At 49.8% G+C, this 16,648-nt stretch overlaps 1 protein-coding gene across 3 annotated transcripts in view; it reads right to left on the bottom strand.

Moving 5' to 3' along the window:
• Positions 1-517: 517 nt before the first annotated feature.
• Positions 518-16,648, bottom strand: part of sema6cb (semaphorin 6Cb) — a 106,104-nt gene continuing 89,973 nt past the window's right edge. For 2 of the 3 annotated variants that reach the window (XM_076138855.1, XM_076138856.1), the window contains 2 exons: positions 15,098-15,253; positions 518-4,369 (listed from right to left, as the gene is read on the bottom strand). In XM_076138855.1, coding sequence (XP_075994970.1) covers positions 3,030-4,369; positions 15,098-15,253 — 1,496 coding nt within the window. In that variant the 3' untranslated portion in view covers positions 518-3,029. The remainder of the gene's footprint in view (positions 4,370-15,097; positions 15,254-16,648) is intronic. The other variant, XM_076138857.1, reaches the window with a different exon arrangement.

Below are 16,648 nucleotides of genomic sequence, written 5' to 3'. Positions count from 1 at the left end.
GCAGACACGACTCCTGAGAAGCTTCTCGCCGTCGGAGACCATCAGGGCAAGAAACAACGTGTGTTTCCTCCACAATCAGATTGTGCTCGGCCCAAACAGACCCGCGTGTTCACACAGGAACACACAGATTAGAGCGTTTAAGAAGATTTACTAGAACATGTAAACACATCGTACGTTTACAGTCGCTCTGCTCACGAAGCACAGAAAGGCGGCCGGACACTTCGACCACCGTGAGTCAGGAGGATGATTCATTGTATTGCCATCACACACAAACACACAAACATGACCACACACAGACACACACTCTCTGACTGGCGTGACTTGTAAGTTGGAGCATGTTGGAGTGGTTTGGCTGGTGGCGATCTGCCCTGAGAGCTCCTGAATGCACCATCATGGTTCCATGCACACGTGTCAAAGCCTCCACACGCTCCTCTACATATCTAATAACATAAGACACAGACAGATGGGAGTGTGGCGTGTGTGTGTGAGACACATTAACCAGTGAGACAGATGCTTTATATTTTCCTTTTATTCCTAGTATAAGAGACATACAATGGTAATCTGTGAGACCAAAGTCAGAGTAAATTCAAGAGGCCTGGAAATCAAAACAGAAAAAGAACGGAATACTGAACCCATGAGCTCCGCCCCCATTGGATGTATTTACACTGTGTGCAACTCCAGAGAAATCAAACACTGATGGAGTCGAGAACATGTTCCCTTTCCCACACAATCTGTCGTCCGCCTCAGGTCCTAGCTGCCACAATTCCTCCTCACCAGACGTCGCGGTAACAAACGCAAACAAAGCCCAAATTTTCCCCGTTTGTGTTGTCGGAGGCGATATTGAATGTTCGGCTTCTCCGATCCAAACAAACAAACGTGGCGGTTTTTTTCTCCCCGTTTATTGGAAGTGGAGTATGAAGTGTAAACTTAACGCCGGGTCAAACCAGCTGTGGGAATATGGAATCAATAAACACTTTGCTCATACAGTAAATTGCTCAGTGTTGTTTTCACAGAATTGATCACCATTTCCAGTCAACCGCTGCAAATGCGACTCTAAATGAAAAGTGACCCCGATGACCCCAAGGACCACAAGGACCCCAAGGACCCCAAGGACCCCGAGGACCACCAAGGACCCCGAGGCCCACCAAGGACCAACGACGCCCCAGAGGACCTGGGTGCCCGGACAGAGCTCATAACGCTTCTCCATATTTTCCGAATAAAAACAGAAAGTGGGCTTTAGCCACTTTGTTTGCTTACATTCTTTACAAATTATTATACAACAAAAAACGTATCGTCGCTCTTTAACACGTTGAAACCAAATTGTTCCTGACGGTGATGAACTTAAGAGGAACTGTGAGCCGCTGCCAGTGACTTGAACAGATGCTAATGCTAATGCTACAGCTAAGAGACAGAGAAGGTGACGAGGCCAGTGGAGAGCTACGACCCGAACCTCTGCAGGCTCAGGCTGAGCTTCTTTCTTTGACCTCCACTCCCAAGAACACTGAACCCGGCGGGTTCACACACACCTCAGGGACGTGAGAGGAAGAAAGAACAACAAAAGCACAATCAACCAATCAATCAAATCAATAGAAATACAGGTGAAGGGTTTCATTCCAAAGCTTTACAAAAGGAAATCAGTGTTATATATTTCAACATACAGAGGATGAAGTGTGAAATCATAATACTTTGTAAGTAAGAACACAAATATGACTCATTAGTGTTTACAATCATACTGACGATCATTAATCCATCAGAGAGTGGGAGATCCTCAACCACCAATACTGGACTTTGGAATGAAACTCTTCACGTAAACATTAGATGCGACACAGACGGACGACCGTACCAAATGAAACACCTACGTTATAGCATAGTAGCCGTCCTAGCCTGAAGCATTGACCCCTGACCCCCATTTCACACACTATTATTAAATAAGGCACACATTTACACATACAGTTAAAGTTTGGCTAGTAATTATTCCTTTATTTACAACCGAGAGCCACAAAGTGAATGTGAGGACTGAGTGCAGTCCGTCCTGGGTGCTGTCGGCTCTCTCAGATGGCATCTTTGTCCTCTTTGGGTCCAAAATACTGCGATTTTTACGCTTATTTCCATTTTTTTGAGCACCAATCTGAATCAAAATGTATGAGGAATATCAACGGATCAAAGTTTCCCGATCTAACATCGGCTGGGAAAATAAATCCGGAAAAAAGAAAAAGAAGAACAAAATCGTGCGGTTGCTTCGTTCGAGCGTTTTTCTTTCCTTCCCCGTCTCAAAAACGCCAAATTCTGTGGTGAAGTGTGTGATTTGACGTTTCGAAGACGAAACAAAGTCGTCCACACACTGTGAGTGACGTGGCACATGTTTCCTAGGGGGTTGCGTGGAGGGGAGGGGCTTGTTTGATGAAAGAGTATAATAAGGCAAAGACGTAACTACTTTCAGGGGGATTTGTTGCCTTTTCACCACAGGTTACATATACTGCATATGTATATGTATACATATACGGTGTGGATATAAACACACATATATATACACACACATGCATAATAGAAACACATTCGGGGGTGGGGCGGGTCGGGACCGGTTACCAACACTACATCAGAAAAGGTAAGCAAAAGCATGAATCTAAGTTGTCGGCGGCGGCGCTGGAGCCTCCAGCTCCACGGTCTGAGATGATCCTCATGGAAAGTTCTTCAACGCCCACGCTCCCAAAAACTAAGTTGCATTGTAAATCCACACTGAGGACATTGGCAGCCTAATATAAGGTGGCGTCACGCCGCCCGAGTCAGCGTTTCTATATGAGCGAGTAGCTGAGCAATACCAATATGGTACAAAGATATTCGTTGGACAAGAAGGGAGGGAAATCGAGTTTGGTTGAGGCTTTTGTCCAGTGAAAGTGTCTGATGCCTTCGCTTGTGTTTTCTGGTGAAGGTTTGTAACCTCGAACCCACTGCGTTTCTTTAAGGGAAGTTCCTTTAAGAAGGTCACGTGAGGGAGACGCTGAGCGCTCCAGCAGTTCATCTCCTTCTCCTCAGTAGTTGAACTTCCCCTGGGGGTTGACCGGGGACGTGGCCGGGATGAACAGCGGCTTGGGAGGGACGTCGGGTTTGAGAGAGGGGGCTCGGCGGACGATGGCCCCCCTGTGCTGGACCTCCTGCTGCTCTGCGTTGTAGCTGTGCTGGCGCGACAGGTAGCTACTGGGGATGAGCGGGTAGTGGACCTCGCAGGCGCTGCCGGTGGAGTTCATCCGGGCCAGGAGAGGCGGTGGCTGGTGGGGGCCGCCGTTTCGTTGGCTGAAACTGTGCTGACGAGGGATCATTCCCCCTCCTCCCCCTCCTCCCCCACATCCTCCCATTCCCATTCCTCCATTGGGCATCTTGCCGGCTGCAGCGATCAGCGAGTGCCGCTGGGAGGAGTGTCTCCTCTCCAGGGTGGACTGGTGATGCTGGGGGAGGTCTGGAGGAACGTCCATGCGCCGCGTCAGGCTGTCTCTGGGTAAAGTGGAGGAGCTGTAGTAGGGGGCCGACTCGGTCTCGGGGATTTGAGGTTGGATGCGGTTGGCGAAGGCCAGCTGTCCTCCGCCGCCCCCGCTGGCCATCAGACCAGAGGGACTCATTAACTGGGAGGTCTTGCTGCTGTTTGCGTCGTGGATGTGCTTCAGCAGCTCATCCAGCGAGGTCACCTCCATCACCTTCTGTGAGTAGCTGGGGTACGGCTGCTGCGACAGAACGCGCTCCACATTGTGGATCTTCCGTTCTTCTGGATGCAGAGCGCCACCGACCAGCGGCTGCCCGTTGGACAGACCGTGGGAGTAGGGGAAGACCTGCTGGTGGAGCAGGGCCGAGCTGGGCCTGGAGCCCAGGTTGTGGGACTTTGGCTCCTTGGCGTTGTTGCAGTTCTGGTTCTTCTCCCACTGGTTCTTGAAAGCTTTCATGCTCTTGATGGGAAGTTCTGGTGTTGAATCTGGTGTGGGCAGACCAGAGAGCTCAGAGGAATGGTGGAGGTGGTGGGGGTGAACCAGGTCTCCCATGGACACCCCGTGACTTCTCCTGGAGGAGTGATGCTCCTTGCTGTTGGAGAAGAAGGCATTGTAGATCTTTGGGGAGGACACCTCCAGCTTATCGTCTTTGTGTTGGCTGTCGATCAGGCCGTTGAGCTTGGCGAGGCTGCGGAGCGACAGCGCGTGAGGAATGGGGGCCTCGGGGTCTTTGGCCAGTTTCTTGGTCTTGTGGCCCGTGTGGTTACAGTAGCAGGAGACGAGGAAGCCGGAGAGGAACGCACCGAGGACGAACGCCACCAGAACACAGGCGATCAGGAGGGTGTAGTGGACGCTGTGGTTGGTCTTCTCCACGTCCGGAGGCCTCCTGACACCTTCACAACACAAAAACCAGAGAAAGTACTTTAGTTTCAAAGTTCTTTTGACTGCACCAAAGGAATAAAACCCATTATCAAGAGCTAACACACACACACACACACAGGTCATGTAGCAGCTGGGAAAGACAGGTTGTGTTTACAGAGAGGAAGCAGCAGGGGCGAGGTGTCTGAACTACACTCTTGGCTCGCGTCCCTCCCACTGTTGATAGATCAATGCAGCCTCTCCTTACAGGACCTGCACGTCCCCCTGAAGAAGGGGGAGAAAGCGTAGGCGGCACAGAGCTCTCAGCTCGCTGAGAAATCAACTCTGGAATGAGATGGGGCGTGAAATATTAATGCGAGCGCGGCGGCAGGAACCTGATGGCGTTTTCACAGGCTGTGCTTTCCAATGAGAGGATCAGGGGCGAGTGCACCTGGTACAACCAGCCAGCCAAAAATAACAGGTCTACCCCATCGCTCAGCGAGTGCGGCGGCACCTTTGCCAGGGCGGACTCGGGCGAGGTTATCTAATTCTTTCACAAAACGACACTTCGGAGACTTTCTGTGCACCGAAACACGCGAGGTTGCTCCGGCGAGATAAATTGAGCGTGTAAACGTCCTTGGGCGATGTGACCCCGACGCTGTGTTTGCCTAATGACGAGAGGCAGGAGCGATAAGAGGAGCGAAACCTGCCACCTCTCGCAATCAGAGCTCGTTTGCCAGAGCCTGCTGCCATCTGTGGAGTCAGACCTCCTTTCTCCGCCCTTAATGACAGATTCTGTGAAACTGATTAGTCTGCAGAGGGAAGAGGGGGGGGGGAGCGGGGGCCAGCAGGGAGAAGTGCAGGTGTTCAACCAAACGCAGCGGCTGATAAAAGCTTCCAGGGGGAGGAAAATGGAAAATGATGGCGTCTGAATAAGGCTTAATGGAAGTTCATGAGATGTTTAGAAAGATGATGATGATGGTGATGATGATTAGGTAATGAGTAGAGAGAGGAGACATCAGGTCCATAATCAGGTCTGGATCAGGAGACAGAAGTGAGGACCCTGATGGCGGTCACCCTGAGCCTCAGCCCGGTTGGCTCTGGATCTGAACGAGCAGCTGAGTCTGACTGCAGCTCTCCATTATCTGGAAGTCTTTACTTTTATTATCTCATCGCTGCTACTTTAAGTTTTGAGGACTTCAGAGTACTTTGCTGTCATTTCCCTACAAAGCCTCGCCGGGCTGCACTTCCTGCAGATATCTCTCTGAGTGGGGTCTTCAAATTGAAAATCTGCAATTTTTAGCCTTTTCTCCTTGTGATTGCTTCGACTTATGACCACATTATAAAGTCATTAATCATAATTGCGTTCCCAGTGGGAGCGGCACTCCAAAGTGACGCCGCAGTAAGTCTGTTGATACTCCCGCTTTTAATCTTCCTTGCGTTTTTCCTGGCCTCATTACACAGGCCAGCAGTCTGTCACCGCTTTAACGCCTCGCCCCGCTCGCTCCCGCTCCGCTGACGAGCCGTGACAAGGTGAGCTCTGCCTCCCGTCGCCCCGCTGTGAGTCATCCTCTCCCCCCTCCCCTCTGCATCACTGATCACTGTGGGTACAGGCCCGGCTCAGGGGTGTGAGACAAGTACCGCAGTGGGGTGAGGTTTGGGAGGGAGGGGGTGAGACACACAGGGGAGGTAAACAAATCCCCAAAGCCACCACCGAGCTGTCACAACACCTTCCATGAGCCCGGCGGGACGACTCAATCAGCACGAATGAGGGGACATACGGTGGCACGTCACTGTGAAATCAATCGGCCCCGAGTCACTGAGGAGGAGCAAGCGGCCAGGAGGAGCAGGGAGGCACGAGGAGCAGGCGGCGCTGGCCAACAGGTCGCACTGACCGGCCTCAACCACATGAGCACAGTTACTGTTACTGTTTCTTTATTCTGTCTCATCTACCTCTACCTTTCCTCTCTCCTCTCCTCTTCCTTCTCTTTCATTGTGTCTTCCTGTTCTCCCTTCTCTCCCACAGAGCCGGAGCTGTGTCAGTGAAGCTATAACAACATTAAGGCCACATTAAGTGTGTGAGCAGCGTTAGTAAAGGAGCACTTATCTCTCGCATTATGACTTCATGGGTTAACTGCAAACTCAAGTTCTCTTTTACAAACACGTATTTGTTTGGCGGAGCAGATCATTAAATGTGCTCTCCTTTCTATTCTCTCCTTGTTTACTGAGACTTTAAGTGCTTCCTTTCTTAACATGTCACATATTTTGGTGTCAACTCAACACGGCTGAGGCTCGGCTGAGGCTCGGCTGAGGCTGAGGCTGAGGCTTAATATAGAGATACAGAGTTTGCCAAAAGGTAAAAAAGACAGATGGGCTGCATGAGCGAAGGCGAGGGAGGGAAGGAAGGGAGGGAAGGAAGAAAGGGAGGGGAGGGGAGAGGGATGGCAGCGAGGGAACAGAGCCACGGAGATGAAGGAAGAAGATTCAACCTTGGTGACAAACTGGGGATGAAGAGGGGAGAGAATGAGTGAGGCCTCCCAAGCTCTGAGAGCAGAGAACAGAACCAGGATGAAAGCCAGAGAGCAACAGAGATGAAGAGAGAGAGACCGTGTGTGTGTGTGTGTGTGAGGAGCAGATTTAAAGCCGGGTGGGGGTGAGGGGGTGAGAGACAGGCAGGTGTGACGAGGTGAGTGACAGTCTGTCACTCTGGCGGGGGTTTGAAGCCCGGCGCTCTGCAGCAGCTGTGTTACAGCAGGAGAAGGAGCCGCTCGTTCTCTCTCTCTCTCTCTCGCTCGCCCGGCGCTCCTACACGCCGCCGTAGGAAGAAGCGCTCTGTGATTGCATCCATGTTGGTAAAAATAGACGGCGCAGCAGCAGCAGGTTATGTAAGCCGGCCAAAGTTTTGTCTTACTAATTGGCGACAGTTTTACATAAGGGGAGTAAAGCAGGAGCGTCAGTCTGCTGTGATGTGTGAAGAGTTTCTCCTCCTCTCCTCCTCTCCTCCGTGTGACAACGGGAGCGACGCCTTCCTTTTAGTGTGTGAGTGATTAAGCACTCAGCTGCTCGCAAACATCTCAACAATACGCCGGCCATAAGCTCCTCTAGCACCAATTAAGCCCCGGCAATATCTCACATATCATTAACCCTTCCAGGTTTGACATTGTTCAGAATAACATCTTCGTCTTCCGTCTGCACAGAGCCACCGCCACCGCCAACGCCAACGCCGGCAACCCTGGAAGATTTTCCCATTAGATTAAATGACTGATCGTGCTGAATCGGCTTAATCCATTCAGTGTAGACTACGAATTCGGAATTTGGAACATACAGTTGGGAAATCCTGCCCCCCCCCCCTTGTGGCAGTGCTGTTTTATGCACTAACAAACATCCGTTTCTAAGGAATTCTAGTGTTGACAGCCAGTGGCGACTCGTTTCTATGCCAACTGAGGTATACGAGTGTCTTTAATGGTTTAAACATCCGAATAGAACCTAACTGCAATGTAAAATAATTAGAGGAACAATCCGGATGTTCTCCTCAAAGATCCGGTCCAGGTCGGGTACTGATTGATTTGCCCGGTAGAAGGAATTTTTTCATTTCTCTACTGTGAGTTGCTTCTCCTCGTGGTGCGTTTAAAGGACCTGGAGAACAAATTGTGCTCTATTTTGGTGCACGGAGTGAAGACGCTCCAAAATAACACTAATTACTTTCTGCCTCTCCGAGCTCACGAGTGCATGTAATTGTTCCGTTAATGGCTACTTGTTCCCAACGAGGAGGCGAGCAGTCAAAATGGCCCCCGGGCTCCATGGGCAAACATTAACCCCCCCCCCCCCCGTAAGAGATTGATTTCTTCCCGGTAGAAAATACCAGTTTAACCCTTGAAAGGCTCCCCGAGGTTCAGCATCGGGGGTTAACAAAGTATTTTCAGCTTTCAGCAGCTTTGTCCTGTAATGTGACAGCTTTAATGCACCGACAGACACCATCAAACACAGAGCACGACTGTGTGTGTGTGTGTGAGCGTGTGTGAGTGAACACAGGCACACAGATCTATAGTGTGTGTGTGTGTGTGTGTGTGTGTGTGGGGGGCTGCAGACGCTGAGTGAGCGGATCATGTACACTTGTTATTATGAATTTGCATAATATTCCAGCTCGGTGCTCTGCCAACTGGATTCTGTTTAATATCTGCACATGAGGAAGGCTGATCCGCTGTAATGTAAGCCATCCATTCCAACAGCAGAGTGCAGGTAATGAGCGCTGCGTTTCACTCCAGGTGTGTTCGTGCATTAAGAGCAGAGATTTCATTACGCTGCTGATTGAATGCTGGTAAATTAAGTGCGCTGTAGCATCTGGCAACCTGGAACAACCTATTCATCATCTATCTGGAGCTTAATAGAGTTTCGATGAAGCGATCTCTCATTTCCCCCCGCAAAGCAGGAGGACGGTTCATTTTAAAAGGACATGTTGTTGCTCTCAAGGTTCTTATTTTCCCTGCTCTCTCCTTTGTGAGACATTTCTGTTATCATATTACAGAAGTGCAGCACCACACAAGCGTCACATTGGTGAACTCTCTCTCTCTCTCTCCATGGAAGCACCACCATGCTCACCAAGTGAAAACAAGCTTTTTACAGTTTTTGGTACTGCCTCTTTAAATACTTGTAAATTACATGTTGTCATGGTCACCCTGATCCTCAGGGCTTTAGGCTGGTTGACCATTTAAAAGCTGACATCTCAGGTATTCTTACTCTTTCCGCAATGACGGCTTTAGTGGCGTTTCTTGTTTACATTTGGTTTGGTGAGTCTAAGAACGCTTGGGGTTTGGAATTTTTTAGCTGGGAAATTCCGACTTTGGGCTTTGAGTGTTTGGCATCGTGAGCTGGCAACATCCTGTGACACACACACACTCCCCCGCCTCGTCCCTGGGGGAGTGTGTCTAACCTGGAGGGTCACGTGTTACATGGGGTTGTCAACACATAAGAGAAGTAAAGGGACCGATCCATACTAAGCTCTTAGGGTCGCTCAGTCACTTTAGGTCTGACTGGAGACTTTTCTGGCTTCAACCTGATGCTTTGACACCTTGACAATGTTCAACACAACCTCCTACAGTCACAGTGTAAGAACAACACACACAAATAACATATTCATACACAAAACAATCAGGTCTTTGTGGCGTCTGATTGGATTCATCACAAGCCACCAAACCAGGCAGAGCTCATGCACCGACCCGTCTCCCCTTCATGCAGCAGCATCAGAAACTAAAGAGGAGCTGTCTGTGAGCCAATCAGCAGCTGGCAAAGCAAAGGGGCTCCAATGCAAACTTCCAGCCGTTGCAGTCATTTGTATTGGTGAGGGAAAGAAGCTCGACTCCGCCGACCGACTTAAAGGAACAGTCCACACCAAACGTCTCACAGATAGAGGGAGGTATTGATGCAGGATGGAGAAGAAGAAGAGACACAGAACTGAGAGGCCACAGCTTCATCAGCAGATCTGGTTGTTTCCAAATTAGGTCCACATCTGGCTGGATCAAAGGCTTTGGCGTGAACTGTTGCTTTAAGCGCAGCCATGGAGAAACTGCACACAGGGGCGATCAAACGCCTGAGCTCAGTGTTCAACCATGGGCTGTAAAACTGGAAACACTCGTCGTAAAAACACAGTGGAAATGGTCAGTGGGACAGAATTCAACAGAGGAGGCAGGTAAGAGCTACAGGGTTAGTCCAACTGAAGAGCAGGAAGGAACAGAAAACAGGCAGGAGAAAGGGAGAGAGTCCTGCCCAGAGGGTAAGGGGTTAGGGCCCAGAGCCGGGAGGACCGTGTGGGCGGACGTGGTCACTGCGGGCCCCGAGGATCGCTGTGACACTTTGAGTCAAACAAACACTCGACACTCTGACACCGACTCTGCTTTAACAGCCATGATGGAGTACAGAGCCATTAAGTGTGCGGCTCATGGAAAGTGAGTGTGTGTGTAACGGCTCAGAGGTTAGTGTGAGGAACATGATGTCACTCATAACGCCACTGAAGTGGAGCAGAGCTGAGAGAAGAGGAGACGCCCCAGGTTTAACACCTTACATTACAGCGCCATGAGTGAAGAGGCCAAATGGACCAGAAGGGTTCAAAGACACAACGTGAGCATTTATGAAGAGTGTCCAGAAATGTGTGAAGACATGATGTCATCCAACCTGAAACATGTCGGCTTTAAACAAAGAGGGAACAAAGAAACTCACCAACCAAATTTACTTATTTACTTTGTTGAATGGTAATGAAAGAATTTAAAAAATGTAAAAAAAAAAAAATCAATGAAATAATTGATGAACTAAATCATTTTTCAATTTAATTTGATCGATTTTTACTAAAAATGTAAAAAAAAAAAAATCGATGAAATAATTGATGAACTAAATCATTTTTCAATTTAATTTGATCGATTTTTACTGACAATGTGTTTTTTTTTTTGTTTTTTTTAAATAATCGACTACGAGAATTTTATCTTTTTTTTCCTCACCCGATTTTTTCTCCGATTTTTTCTTCCTGAATTAGTTAAAAAGATGGATTTCCACCATTTCCACTATAAAAATGTCTTCTGGAATAAAATCCCTTGAAGATGTTTTTGTCGAATTTTCTTTTTTGTTGAGTTTTTGTCAAAAGTTGTTGAATCATGTCTGTCTCTGATCTCAACCCTGCTAGCTGTTTGATTCCCTGAGACGTGTTGGCGTGTTGTGAAGGAGTTCAGGCAGCAGAGGGTTAACGGCCTGTGGACCACACGGAGCCGTTGTGAGACGACGCACACGGTCCTCAGTATAGAAACCAAACTTCAGAGACGGAGCTGCCACCCTCGTCCCCGCAGCACTGGCAGGCTTTAATGAGCGCGACTCGTCTCTGTTCCCGACTCGTCTCTGTTCCCGACTCGTCTCTGTTCCCGACTCGTCTCCCTCTGCTCGTCTGATGCGTTCGCTGCCTGCCTGAGCTTTGTGTTCCAGCCCACAGTGGTTCAAGTGAGCTTTCATTAGAGGGCGAGTCACAATAGAGGGCGGCCATGCTGGTTAATGCAGACTCACTATCCAACCACTCTGGAGTCTTTCAACCATAAGTGGATTCTGTTTCATGTCGCTCTTATTATCTCTGAGGCTGAGGCTAAGGATAAGCAGAGCAGCGTAGGAGCGGCGCCCCCTGCTGTGAGGCACATTTAGCTGTTTTCAGTGCTTTTCCTTTCTGCCGTTGTTTATCTGAGCTGCGACGCCTTTAATGGAGATTTGAGCGTAAAATGAAAAACATTCATATCATCTTGACATTTATCAGCTGAACGTACCGACGAGCTGATTGGACACCAATCTAAACTCTCCTTAGCAAAGCTTTCATTCTGTTCTAGATTTGATTTGGATTTGATTTGTTTGATTTCACAGCTGAATAGCCAGACAGTAACAAGCTACATTAACTTGATTACAAATTGGAGGTCCTGATTCTCTGCTGCAGGATTATAATTTGGGGACCTTCCACTCTAACTCGTTACAATTTAAGGGGAAATATTTCCCTTTATAGTCCATTACATCATCTGATGCCTCTCACATTAAAACAATCACATCTACTTCTCTTCTCTAAGGTTTTACTTCCTTGTCTTATATTTGCTTTTTGTTTCAGATCATTGCAGATCTCAAACAAAGATTTAAAGCTGAAACTAAACAGCGTTTCATCCAAACCACTTCTTTAACTTGGACCTCTTTCCTCTGCTCTTAAGTCTTATAAACTACTCATCCTTCCTTAGTTTACAGCTCAGTCACTACACTTACAGAGATGTTGCACTCAGATTCACGATCTGAGGAACCTGATCTCAGTATAAACATGTTGCATCATCACAGTATCACTCTGTGGCCTGGTTTCACTCACACACTGCTTTCAATGTAACGCTTCTGTTTCAGAGGGAGACGGTGAGACTAAAGGATGTCGAGTTCACCACCACTCCATCACAGATCCTTTGTGTAAATTTGTGTGTGTGTGTGAAATAGCGTTCTACATTTCCTGCTCTCTTCCCGTCACGCTGCCTTCATGAGGGCGAGGGAGATTTGTGACAAAACTGCACTGACGTCACAGGAGAGAGAGAGAATGTACAGAAGGAGAGAGGGAGGGAGAGTGAGTGAGGGAGGGAGTGAGTGAGTGAGTGAGGGAGAGCCAGGGAGTGAGTGAGAGAGAGAGATAGATAGATAGAGGGAGAGAGACAGGGAGATAGAGTGAGTGAGAGAGAGGGAGAGAGAAAGGGAGATAGAGAGTGAGGGAGAGCAAGTGAGTGTGAGAGAGTGTGAGAGTGAGTGAGTGAGAGAGAGAGAGTGGGAGAAGGGGAGAGAGTGAGTGAGTGAGTGAGTGAGTGAGTGAGTGAGTGAGAGAGCGAGGGAGAGAGCAAGAGAGGAAGAGAGAGAGAGTGATTGAGAGAGAGAGGGTGAGTGAGTGAGAGGGAGGGGAGAGAGAGAGAGAGAGAGAGAGAGAGAGAGAGAGAGGGAAAGAGAGGCTGAGTGAGTGAGTGAGTGAGAGAGAGAGGGGGGGAGAGAGTGAGTGAGAGAGAGGGTGAATTACTTCCAGAACCCTTCCTCCTCTCCTCTCCCTCCTGATTGAGGCTCATCTCTTGCTGGAGTAGACGCTCCTGCTGTTTCTATTACCTCCTGTGACCCCGCCCCCCTCTGGCTGCCCTGCTGCTTATTTATTTGTTATGAGTTTCTCTTATTTGAGCCAGAGAAGCTCGGCCGAGTGCGTCTGTGAGCACACAGCCTCTCTTCACTGGCAGAGGATTTATGGACTTCTGACACGGCGCCTGAGGAAAGCGGAGCGAGGAGCGGAGAACACGGCTTCACGCCACCTTCTCCAACATGAACCGCGTCCAACTCAGCCTCCTCTCCTCTCCTCTCGTCTGCTCGCGTCTTCCAGCAGGAGAAAATAAACTTTCACATTCTCTGCGGCGCCGGATTCCTTTTCTGGCTCTCCGTGATTCAACATGAGGATCTGAGAGCAGAACACAGGGCTGATGTTGGACCTACGTGCGTGTGTGTGTGTGTGTGTGTGTGTGTGTGTGTTACAGCCTGAACAACACTGTCTGATACACTGCATCATTGTGAGACGCATCAAAACAAGTATTATTTAGATCTAACCTTTAGGCTCCATTTTTGCCTTTGTGTGTGTGTGTGTGTGTGTGTGTGCGTGTGTTTTAAAGACAGAATTGCATCATAGCTTTAAACCAATGACACATTAGTTTAACTCCATACACAACCATTCAGCCTGGCCGTCCTGTGTTTACACTGGATTACCACTAGATGGTAGCAGACGGAGGCTTCAAACCAAAACCTCTGGATCTAGGATCAGGTTCTGAACTAACTCTTTCTCTCAGATACTCATGCTTTCTTTGGTCCAAAACATCAACTCACTTATTTAGTATCAAATGGAATATTCAAGACCAGACAGATGGGCTGAGGTTAGGAAAACACTCCACTTGTGGAGCGAGAGAGAGAGACAAAGAGAGAGAGAGACAGACAAAGAGAGAGGGAGAGAGAGAGAGAAAAAAAGAGAGAAAGAGAGACAAAGATAGAGAGAGCGAGAGCGAGACAGAGACAAATAGAGAGAGAGACAAAGAGAGAGAAACAGAGAGTTAGAGAGACAGAGAGTGAGAGAGACAAAGGCAGAGAGAGAGAGCAAGACAGAGAGAGTGAGAGAGAGAGAGAGAGAGGGGTGGAGAGAGACAAAGACAGAGAGAGTGAGAGAGACACAAAGAGAGAGAGAGAGAGAGTGAGAGAGGGAGAGAGACACAAAGAGAGAGAGAGAGAGAGAGAAAAAAAGAGAGAGGGAGAGAGAGAGGGAGCGTGGGAGTGTGTGTGTGTGTGTGTGTGTTGTTGAGGAGCTAAATAAAAGATGAGCAGAGGAGAGAGGGAGCCGTTTTGTTTGGTCTTGATTTGAGGAGTTAATTATCTGCGATGCGTTTCTATTAAAGTGATTAAATCTTTACGATTCACGGCGGCTGAGCTGAACACGCTAACATACGATGAAGAGGAGAGAGGAGAGGAGAGCAGGGACACGCCGACATGTGAGACACTGCGTGCTGTAAGAGGAGGAAGAGGAGGAAGAGGAGGAGGAGGAGTGATAGCGATGTCACACTGGAGACTAATGAAGTCTATGCAGCAGGAAAACCAATCACTGATCAATGTTCTCCTCCTGTCACTAAGAGACGCAGAGTTACGTGTTAGCTAGCTAATCAAAGCCATATTTCACACTGGAAGGACATTTACACGTTACTGGGTTCTTCTCAGAAAGAGATCAAGCGACACAGAGCAGCTGAGCCACTGAGCCTTCACTCTGGTTACAGGTCTGAAGCTGAGGAGCAGCAGGGATGAAGATGAAGATCAATACCTCCTGATTTAGCAGCTTCCTAACTTCAGCTCAGAGGTTCACCTGACCTTTAACCTTTGCTGGTTTCTAGCCGCCTGGTCCAGACCTGCCAGCTTACTGAGAGACTTCCTCTGGGTAAGGACAGTAAATACCCCCCCCCCCCCCCCCCTTCATATTTCAGCCGAGTGTTTGTTATTGTGTGTGTGTGTGTGTGTGTGTGTGTGTGTGTGTGTGTGTGTGTGACAGAAACGTGCTTCCTGCAGTGAAACATGACTTCAGAGCGTCTGAGGTCAGAGGTCAGAGTGTTAGTGGGCAGAGGTTAGAGGTGCACAGCGATGCGTTCAGGGCCCAGCAGTGCAGTTCCCCCCCCCCCCCCACAGGTCAGAGTTCATTTCAGACGGACGTCCCGCCCCCTTACCCTCCATCTCCACACTGATTGGCTCCGAGTCAGGTGACCCTTGTTCCCCCACGGGGGGGGGGCCATCAGGACCTGTACCTCTGTCAGGGTCACCTGCCTCCTTTGGGAACGCCGGCCCATGACGGGTCGTGCTGGCGCTTGTGGGTGTGGTCTTTCCTGTGGTTGTAGCGAAGGGGAAGGAGGAGGAGGAGGAAGGGGGGGGGGGCGACAGAGTGAGCGATTAGTGAAATGAGGAACAACCATCACCTGTTAACACACCCACACACACACACACACACACACTCATCTCGAGCCAACGCCAACAAACTAAAACAATTAACTAAAGTTTGAATGGATTGCAGTGTTTCTCCTGGGCAGGAAGTGAGCCTGCGTCTCCTCGGGGCAAACGCCACAGCGGCCGCTCGCCTTTCTTCCCACCATATGTCGAGAAGCTGGCAGGGCGCTCCTCGCCGCAGGCCTCTTTCATATCGGACAGATTGATCACGTTAGTTCTCTGCTGTCCTTGACGGCCGGCGTGCGTCTCCACCGCTCCTCGCCTCGCTCTTTGCACTAATAAGTCCGCCGCCACATTAGCGTACTGCGGCGCTACACAGACTAGAGGAGCCGGGCCGGTCTCCTCTTCCTCGCTCTTCCTCGCCGGGGGCCGGATCACAGCGCCGGTTCCCCGTCAGCTCGCCATCTGTGCCAGGCAGATGAAGGCCCAGCTCCGGGGTGTTTGGTCCTGGAACGCAGATCTCAATCTATCAGCGTTGAGTTCAACTGAGTCTGTGTGTGTTGGGGTGTGTGTGTTGGGGTGTGTGTGTTGGGGTGTGGTTGCTGGGGTGTGTGTGTTGGTGTGTGCACTCAATTTATATTTGAATCACAAACAAACAGCCTGGTCGTACTTCAGAGCCTGATTACCTAAGTGTCTCCCACATCCTGATTGTTTGTGTAGCGGGAGGGAAGGAGGAAGGAACGATGACGTCGGCGCCTTTGCTGTGCGTTTGGGAGCCGAGCATCGTCGTGACAACGGCTTTGTTCAGCAGACGCAGCGCTCTCGAGTCGAGAGAAGCCGATAAATGATCTTCAGCGCTCAGACTTAAAAGTCTTCATGCACGATTCAGCAAAGGACAGAAGAAAGAAACGACGGCGGAGGATCCTGACTGAAGACTTCACACAGAGCGACCAAGCATCTGAGCCCAGCAGGACAGAGCGGCGGGACTGCTCGTGGTGTTTTGCTTCACACTGAGCGGTAATTCCTCCGGCAGGGGGGGGGGGGAGCAGGAGGAGCAGGAGGAGCAGGAGGAGCAGGAGGAGCAGGAGGAGCAGGAGGATCAGGAGGAGCAGGAGGAGCAGGAGGAGCAGGAGGAGCAGGAGGAGCAGGAGGAGCAGGAGGAGCAGGAGGAGCAGGAGGATCAGGAGGAGCAGGAGGATCAGGAGGAGCAGGAGGAGCAGGAGGAGCAGGAGGATCAGGAGGAGCAGGAGGAGCAGGAGGAGCAGAGTACTGAGGCCCTGCAGGTCTGAGCCCAGAGCCTCTTGCAGACAGAGCGGCCTCTGTTCAGAGAGAGGAAG

This window comes from Genypterus blacodes, unplaced genomic scaffold (genome assembly GCF_046128005.1).
Source record: "Genypterus blacodes isolate CSIRO-AG114 ecotype Tasmania unplaced genomic scaffold, CSIRO-AGI_Gbla_v1 ptg000412l_1, whole genome shotgun sequence".
Taxonomy (NCBI): domain Eukaryota; kingdom Metazoa; phylum Chordata; class Actinopteri; order Ophidiiformes; family Ophidiidae; genus Genypterus; species Genypterus blacodes.
This window is presented reverse-complemented; position numbering and strand designations above follow the sequence as displayed.